This window comes from Dicentrarchus labrax, unplaced genomic scaffold (genome assembly GCF_905237075.1).
Source record: "Dicentrarchus labrax unplaced genomic scaffold, dlabrax2021, whole genome shotgun sequence".
Taxonomy (NCBI): Eukaryota; Metazoa; Chordata; class Actinopteri; family Moronidae; genus Dicentrarchus; species Dicentrarchus labrax.
Genome location: NW_026136724.1, coordinates 8618170 through 8628024, shown reverse-complemented (window position 1 = coordinate 8628024; position 9855 = coordinate 8618170). Strand labels below are relative to the sequence as shown.

At 43.3% G+C, this 9855-nt stretch overlaps 1 protein-coding gene across 2 annotated transcripts in view; it reads right to left on the bottom strand.

The window, feature by feature from the left end:
- Nucleotides 1-9855, bottom strand: part of tbc1d22a (TBC1 domain family, member 22a) — a 112444-nt gene that overhangs the window by 51633 nt on the left and 50956 nt on the right. For both annotated transcript variants that reach the window (XM_051391882.1, XM_051391881.1), the window contains exon 10: nt 2150-2256. In XM_051391882.1, the coding sequence (XP_051247842.1) occupies nt 2150-2256 (107 nt within the window). The remainder of the gene's footprint in view (nt 1-2149; nt 2257-9855) is intronic.

Here is a 9855-nt window from a genome sequence, read left to right as displayed (position 1 = left end):
ACTATTAATTACCTTTAGGGTAGGGCTCTGCGATATATATTAAATTTGACGATAATAAGTATATTTTTAATGTTTTAAACGATGTAAACAAACCGAAATGATCTTATAAAAACAGAACCCTCTTTCATTAAGGTCGCCCCTAATGGTAGCTTCACTTCGCAATCAAGATATAGGGTGTTTCTTTTACGCCTTAAACATTCAGTTTCATACAACAATAAGCATATTGCCTAATCAATACATTTAAAGCCTAACTGCTGTGGCCATTCTCTTAAGTGTTGCTTTAGATTAGGGTCATTGACCTGACTGGGCAGGCTTGGCAGATGCTGCCTTGACTGTGCCAGGAAACAATGATTAGAGTAGCTGCACTAAAATATGGTAACAGAAACAACTAGTAATACCTGGGCCATACCTGTTAGAACCAAACAGACCTTTGGTATTATAAACAGACAAAAGTTACTAAAATGTGGCAAAAATGTTGATGTTGTATGATGAGAAACAAGGTTTTCCACACTTCCTGATAGCACTAATAGCTTCCACAAATGTAGAAACTGCTTGATTGGCCTAAGAATGGTTGCTTTAATCCAGCATAGACAGATATGTTGAAAACATTGTTTGGTAGTAACAGTGGTACTGCTGACGGCCAGCACAGGGAGGCACGTTTAGAACTGACAGATGGCTCAACCATGACCGCTGAGAGCGAGGTCGATTAAGAAGGATAGCGGGCAAAAGGGTTTTGGGAAGAAATGATGAAACAAAATGAAGTTTGGTGCTGCTTTCTGTACGCAATTATCTGGTCTCCAGACACTCTGTCCTGCTTTAGAATATGCAAGACAATCACATTTCTTAAACCCAAACAGAAAAGCTGTTTTATACATAACGCTCACAATGTTAGAGAGGTCCTGCAGGCTTTACCAACAGACAAGAACACCAGACCATCTTAGCACTGTAACATTCAACACTGTGAATACAATTGATCATCCATAGCTAGGTTGTGCATTAAATACTCCTCAATGGAAAAACACAGGTGCTTAGCACTTGATGATGACTACAATTATGTTGTAAAACTCCTAATTATTGTCAGTAATTGTTGCCATGTTATGACACATTTCCTACAAGACCAAATCTATTATTTGATACTGAAGGTCTCAATACCTATTTTGTTAAATTTCGCATTATGGCACCGTCAGTGAACAATGAATGAAGCTGAGCTTATACCCACATCTGCATTCACACACTCTTTACAAGCACTTAGGGCATAAATATACCTATGCAACATGAGTACATTCAGTCTCTGTGAAGGTGCATGTCCACAGAATCAGTCATTTACACGCTTTCCATCCGTTGTCCATGTTAGCAGCTGTGCAATGCATTCTGGCAGAGACGGGGTGTCACGTTGGCTGCTCCTCATTTTCATTAAGCAGAGGTCTAGGCTATTTATGAAAATCAGGGGCGTCCAGCAGCACGACTCACCGCCTCGGGGAACTCACGAAAAAACACCTTTGAACAAACCGTTGTCAATCTAGAATGAAGACAGATTCAGCAACTGCATGGCATGCTGGTCCATTCTGAAGTCTCAGAGCAGCGTTCGTTTATCCGATCAGGTGCAACCAGAAGTGTGCAGTTGTAGGAGGATGTAGCCTACATGTGGTACTGGATCTCCTCACGCAACATATCCCATAAGTCAGTGGTATTGTGTATAACTTGAATATATATGGCAAGGTGAATATGCACCTGGGTGTGTGGCCTTTGATACAGCAGACACAAAGCATGCACTTGCACTTGTTACGTTGCGTTCAATGTCTAGCAAGCCAAAGAGACCCTGATAAAGCACAAAGTAAATGCTTTTTGACATGTAACTTGAATGATGCCCAAACTGCCGCAGATATGTAACAAATGGCAGACGTTTGAAGCAATAATAATGTTTGTTATTAAGACAAGATCCGAGAAGCATGGATCCACAAAAAACTAAGAGGATGGAAGAGAGTAAAAGAAATGTACAAGTAGAGGAGAGCCACGGACAGCCTGCATCAAGAAGGGAGACAGTGGGAGTGTGTACAGTATGTTGGTATGAAAGTACAAAACCATATGTGGGTGTTTTGAGTTTGGTCTAAGACAACCTACATCTCTTCACACGTACACACATGCTTACCTGGATGCCGTCCAGCAGTTTGCTCATGCACCAGAAGCTGTCAGCCTCAATGTTCCTCAGAGCCTCTTCCTTGAGACTGGACACGTCAAAGTTTTCCACTTCTTCCTCTAGAGAAGAGAAAGGAGAACAGAGAGAGAGTGAGAAATAGGCAGTGCAAGGACAGCGAGACGGGTGAAAGAAGATGGGAAAGTTAAAAACAGGTGGAAGTAGAGACAAAAAAAATATAGAAAAGAAAGAGCAATTCAGGTCTACAGACAAAGCAGAGGCCCACCACTCAGACAGGGGAACAAGAAAGGCATAGATGCAGAAGGAGGACATATTCAATGGGGAGAGTTAAGGGAGGTGGGTTATGAAAGAGATGTATGGAAAAGAATTAAGATGCTGACAAATTGGAACAGGGGAATGAAGGAGAAATGAAGCGATGGAGGCGGTGTAGCAGTTGAATGTGTGGGAAGAAAGCAAAACGCGGACAAATAGAGCAGCCAAGTGATTATCATCTTTTAAAAACAGCAGTTCAACCTTTTTCCATGGCTACTTTGAACATTTAGAAAATGTCACACAGTCTCCTCGCACACAGCATAATATGTCGTTTCTATATTGCAGACAAGGTGAACGCATTTTCTAGGGAAAAACAAAAGATTTTCAGCAACTTCTGTTCCATTCCATTTTAACTTAACTGAGGTTAATTACTACTTTAAATCCTGTCACTAAGTTTTAAAGAGTTGTCTTTATTCTCTGTATGTAATCTTTTATCTGATCTTTACTATATTTCTATGATTTTGAATTAGATTTTTGAAGTTTGTTTTAAAGAGTGAAAGTAAGGTGGGCTGTAGGTTTGAGCGTATGTAAATAAATGCAGCCGAATTAGGTCTGGACATATCCTAAAAACACACTGCAGGCTGCACAGAAGAAACAATTTAAAAGCAGTGAGCACACTGAGTTCCCAGTCATCTCCAGCGGGTGACTTCAACGATGGGTGTCATCAGATGTCATTAACGGCAGCAGCGTGTGACGGACTGCAGGGGCTTTGACGGGCTTCTGACAAGCCACTGACAGCCAGTGGAGAGAAGATGGGACGAGACTGATTAACAATGATCTAGAGAGAGAAAGAAAAGGGAGAGCGGGGGACAGAGAGAAACAGAGGAACCGAACGTGTGTGTGTGTGTGCGTGTGTGCTCGTGTGTGTGTGTGTGTGTGTGTGGTCATATTACTAAAAATGTGTTGAGTTTGGTGGAGGTATTTGTGTGAGTTTGTGCATTCCTAATACACACTCTCCCTCACACACACACACACGCACACACAGGACCTGGCAGCTCTGCTTGGTATCCTTGGCAACCCCAGTGGAATGTTGTCAAGGTTGTAATGAGCATGCTCAGTCTGACAGACAGACAGACAGGGAGCTGGCAGAGGGCCACGACAACAAAGCCATTAACAACTAGGCTGTATGAGCGTGTGTGTGTGTGTGAGTGTGAGTGTGAGTGTGTGAGTGTGTGTGTGTGTGTGCACTCATTCGACACCTTGCCATGCGGGCGCTCTCATCATTGTCTTGTCTGCTTGAAGTCAGGTACAGACGGATGGAAACCGGACAGAGAGGCTATGGTTCCTTCTCTCAGTGACACCTTTCATCCTATCACACCCGGACAGATCAATGTGTGTCCACACGGCACAAAAACAAATCTAATTTTGTTCACATAGTTACCAGATCTTTAATACCAGATATGGAAGTGGTCAGGGGGCCGGATTATGATTAGATGTCAGTACAGTTCATACTAACCACGAGCAATGCGAAAAGGAAAATGTAATATAGCCGCAGGCCACACATAACAGCCATTATTAGTGCAAACATACAGATATAATCTCAGGAAGTCCAATTTCTCGGAATGAGATCTAAAAAGAAATCAGGTTGCAGGAAAAAGTATGAACATACCCAGGGAGGAAGAGGTCATCCACCGACAAATACTGTGAGTCAGAGACGGCTGATGAGATGAAAACTCACAATATTTCTCTTCATCTTAAATTGAGGCCACAAGCAGAAGTCAACCACAATCAACTAAAGCTAAATGTGGTTTTGGAGCAGCTGTTATAACACTGCAGAAACAAAAGAGGACACCATCTGACCAATTTGAAGTCAGTATTTAATTTGATAGTTCCTCTATATTGATGCAGAAGATAATGACAACGCATGAATACAGCCGGCTCTCTGGGACGCGGCGGCTGCGGGCACCAGCGATGGCATTAAATTTGTAGTTGAAAAGATTAATTGTAAACAGGCTGACTGGCAAATCGCGTGGTGTCGTTGCTGATTAACAAGCTGGAGAGAGCGCCGCCGCTCCGCTGTTCTGGGAGACCCTGAGTATCCCAAAGTCTCAAATCAGTCTTTGTCGTGGGAAAAAAGCCTTTGCTGTCGAGCTCAGTTCCAAAACCTAAACCTTGACTCTGGAGCAGATTAGAAGGGACGGCTTCCAGGAGTCCAGTGGTTGTACTGGAATTGGGCATAGCTCATCACAATAACAAGGACACACAGGAGGAAGGGGCTAAGAGGAGGAGAGGTAGTGCGAGGGCCTGCACTCAGTGTGGCTGGATCATAAGGCCACAGTGCCCCCTGTGATCGCTGCTGGAACTGATGCTAACGCCAATAACCAGCTTTACACGGATGAGTACTTAAAAACAGTCAAAGCTCAGGTCATTAGTCATTGGGCAGGTAGTCCAGACAGCTCTTTCTCTTCACTGTGGAAAGGATAAAAGAATCAAAGCTGTGTGGCGAATGTCTGATGATTCAACAACCTGTTGTTGAATTTAATTTTCATAAATCACTTGATCCACCTTCAATCTTCAGTGTTTTGGTAACATAAATAACCAAAAGAAAGGCACCATTAGGCCACCTTGAATGCCTCCACAGACTGTGGGTCTCAGTTGACCTGCCTTCAAAGGAAGAAATTGCTAATTACTTTCACTAGATCCATGCCTCAGTAGAATTTCCTTCAAGACACTCTCTTGGTGATTACTTTTGGAGCACAGCCTACACACTAAGGACCATCTGACAATACATGTCTGGGACATGATCCGTGTCTCAGTAGAAATGCTTCACAAATAAGAGCCAGGGGAATTTGTGGAAGTTCAAGCTTCAGTGAGCCTTGCATCAGAGAATGGGAGTCTCGGTGGCTTTACTTCTGTGTGAGGTGTGTCTCTCCAAAATAATATTTTTACCAAATTAAATTCTCAGGTAGAGAAAGCAGGTCTGGTCTGACCTCAGTGGGAGAAGAGAACTAGTCTGATACAGCCAACTGTCGAAGACACACAAACATTCATGTCTGTGAACAGACAGACATGCACAGGCCTCTGAAGACAGGCATTTTGTGATCAAATTGGCAGAAGAGCCCAGCGTACACAGACCACAGACTTGATGGTACAGCCAAGGAGCATCACACATCACACACACCTACACACACACACCTACACACACACACACACACCTACACACACCTACACACACACAAACGCACACACACACACACACACACACACACACACACAAACGCAAACGCACAACGCACACACACACACCTACACACACCTACACACACACAAACGCACACACAAACAATCAAACTGATTACAGAGCAGTGATTGTTTGCTGCGAAGTGAGAATCATCATCAGAACCAAATCCTGTATTTACAGAGGGGAATATTTAATTTAAGAATCCAAACTTTCTCCAACAAGTCAAATTTGAGGTGAACTTTTGTTCTCTTGACATCATTTCCACTCTGCCACTTCGTATCAACCATCAATACACCACTCCTCTTAATACCTAGACCTTGCTGATAGTGTTCTTGTTTTTGGTACATCAATGCTTTTCCTCTCTATTCTCCCTCCTCCCTTGTCTCCTATACAGCCATTTGACATCTCTTCTCTTGCTCTTGCTACCCTGCCTCTCCAAGCTGTTCTCCACCCCCACCCGTCTCCCTTCCTCACCCCTCTTCCTATTGGCCACAGCGCCAGTTTCCTGCCAGGCCCCAGGGTTTATTTCCTGTTTGTCCTGGCGCAGGGGGCAACTTGTCCAGAGAGACCAACTGCTTGGTCGCTGCCAGCTGTGAGCACTTGGCACAGCTTGGCATGCCGAGCTGGGTTACACCTCCGGAGACCGAGTGCGGGCGCCTACATACACAGACGTGTGCACGCGAGCGAGTGCACGCAACACACACACACACAATCACGCCAGTGCTGCCATCTGCCCTCTACAACTATGGGCCACAAGGTAATGTGATGTAAGATGATAAACGAGCTAGTTTAACCTGATGTAATCATAACGTGTGTGTGTGCCGAGTGTGAGAGTAAGTGTGTGTCTTTGCAGACAGCAATTGGCAATAAAAAACAGTCCCATTTGACAACCCTCTGTTGGTTCAGATTAATCACAAGCGAACCTGAGATGCAGACTGCTAGAGAGAGAATGCTATTGGTTTTAACAAAATTCCACCATCCAAAGCTCATAAGATCACATGAAGTGTCGCGGGCATTACTTATAATTTACAGCGGAAGCTCAGGTTCAATCTAATGGATCTAATGACTTACAATTTGGGCGCAGAATCCAAACATGTCACAATCCAGTTTCCACCTTCAAAACGACACCCAAGTGACACAGCCGAGGGCTTCGACACTTAAAAATTAGACACGTGTTAGCTGCTGGTGAGACATGCAATACCATCCACCTCCCTCCACCTTCTGACGAACCCCTCGCCCCCACCCCACCCCCACATATATCACTCAGGTCCCTGCAACAAAGAGAAAAAAAAAGTGCTTTCCCCACCGTGGCACATTAGTGTGATAACACCGTTGTTAATGAGAGCTGAACATTTTCCAGAGAGGTGGCATTCATACTGTTGGATAATTAAGAGGTGAGTCAACGTGGCAAACCTGGTGTCACCAACACACTGGGTGCACACACACAGGCACGTCCATGCACACACAAATGCACAGGATCACAGGAGCTGAGAGTGCTATGAGAATAGAATTATGGCTGTGTGCAAAACAAGATGTGAAGTTATGAAAATAGACAGCTGGAGGTGAAAGAAGGTGGCGGTAGGAGAGAGTGTGTGCGTGTATTTGAGAACAGGTGGAAGTGATATTAGTGGAGGTGAAAGTAGGAATAATTGTTTTTTTTCCTCTCTCTACCATATTTGAGGCAATAATCTTTGCTTTGATCTCAGGGTTCATGGGACCAAGAAACGTATCTAAAATCTCCCGTCTAGCTTCCAAAAAAAGCCTCCACTGTCTTCATATCATAGTTCTTGGAAGTTACAAGGTTTACACCACTAAGCTTACTCATTGAAAGCACTGAACTTCAGCCTTAGCAGTGATAAGGAACGCTTTAGGCCATAAAATCTACACAATCACTCCAACAATGTTCTCATCTCCCACTATCTGCATTATAAGCCTGTGTGTCCATACATCAAACAGCAGGCCCCACAGCTGTTGGCAAGATAATGTAAGTCCTTGACATCAAATGGAATACAGCTATTAATACCATATCTGCCTATGTGCCGACACATAATGATCCACTTGCCCCGAGGTAAGATGGTGTCTTGTATGAGGAAGCTTAAAGTGTTTAATGTTGAGTAAGGCCACCGCATCGCATTAACTGTTGCCACTGCTGCCAATATCTCTATTCGCATTACATCCCTCCCCATTAACACCCCTCATAGTGGCCCGTGGGATGTTTGTACAGCACAGATGTGTGTGAAATTTGTGATTCAACATGTGCGCAGCTGGCAACGTACTCTACAATCGTGTAACCATGGCAATGCCAGAGAAACGCAACATATCCTGGAATGAGGCTTGTTTGTGTTTTCCTCCGCAGCTTTATAATTCCACTGTGATAACATACACAGGGGTGGGCCAGGGGTGGCATTGGCAACCGATAGTGTATTGTATCATTTCTATCCATCGCAAGGGTGCACACGTGGGGAGCAATCAGTAAAACACTTGTTGCTAGGAAGGGTAATATGCCTTGCATGCTGGGATATGGGAAGAGGTGGGCATTTAAGAGGAGGAGAGGGTCTAATGAAAGAATATCAAGTTCCACTGTGGGAAATGTAGGAACCAGGGCTTTTGGGGCATGACTCATAATAGAGACCAAGAGATCCCTTTAAGTAATTTATTTAAACATACTCCAATGAGTTATGAACTGGTTATGAAACAGTCTGAATTTAATACTGATGCCTCTATGTGTAAACAATCAAGACCATCAGTGACAAAGTTGACTTTTTATATGGTTTTTCTTAATGCCTGCTAGCGGGTCAGATTTGGTCAGATTCCCCTTGAAATCAATGAAACGAGCCTGTATAAACACTATTGTTTTTGTCCATAGGGGCCGCCATAATGAAAAATTAAGGTTCCTTGTAGGGGATTGTAAGTTAAAAAACCCTTCTCAAAATGTCCTGCTTTTCTCTGTTTTATTATGATTGTAAATTCAATACTTTTTGCTTTTGGACTGTCACAAAAGATAGGGAAAAGTAAAGTGAGATAGGTTTGGATGCATGTGACTTTACAAATGAGCATCTTGTTTGTTATCATTATGCCACATAAAGCATTACTGAGAGTGAAAAACAAAGCAAATGAAGCATGTGTCCTCTTCTGTCTCCCATATAGGCACTGTAGGCATTGAGTTTGTTTGTTTGTGTTTATCTGTAGTCAAAGGGAAGTGTTCACTGTCTCATTTTTCTGAATGGAATAAACTGCGCTAAGTGCTTAGCACAATTGCTTGGTAATAAAAGGAAGTGCTTATTTTATATTTGTTTCTTTGTACTGCTGTATGTCCTGTGCTGGTTTCTGTTGCTGTAGTTGAGGGTTGCTGTATACAATGTTACAGGTGACGTGGAACATTGGCTGCAATCCAAGTGCTTTTAGTGAACTAGTGGGACAGACATTACTCTGCTTTGGTGAACAGGTGTCTGTATAAGGGATTGGAACTCAATTAGTGTTTAAACAACATTCACTAACAGCACAAAAATGTACTGTTTCAGTTATTCTACCCCTATAACCACTTTGCCGCGTGTCAATCAGAAGAATTCAAACACATGTTAACCGTCACTTTATATAGGCACACATATATAAAGCATTTTAACCACATAAAATGTCCAATTCACTCAAGGCATAGTAAACGCTCTACCCTAATGTACGAGACACATTTGGGAGCTGAAGGAACGTTTCCTGAGATGTAAGTGAAGGATCAGTCCATTAAGTCATTAGTGTGTGTAATCTGCAGGCTTAGTTAGGAGGAAAAAAACATTAGCGGAACAGTAATAAGCAGACATTATGAACGGCAACAGAAACATTTAAAGTCACAGACAGTCAACATGCCTAGTGTTACAGACACCTCACGACGTAATCCTGCGCTGACACATACACGAGTATTTGTGTTTATGTGTGTGAGGCTGCAGTGTCTATGTGTATGCTTATATGTCGTGTCAAGATCCTTTTGTGTGTGAGTGCTATTGTTTCAAACCCACATGTCTGAAATGTGCATATGTCTGTATGCACGTCCGTGCATGCGCACAAAGTCATGATGCAATCGAAAACACCACACACCACCGTCGCAGCACGGTAAGATGACTGTTTCAATTGCCTCCAATTGCATCAGGTCAAGCGGAACGCGTCTCGCTGGTGACAGAATGATAAAACAGATTCCCCCCCCCCCCCTCCTTACAAT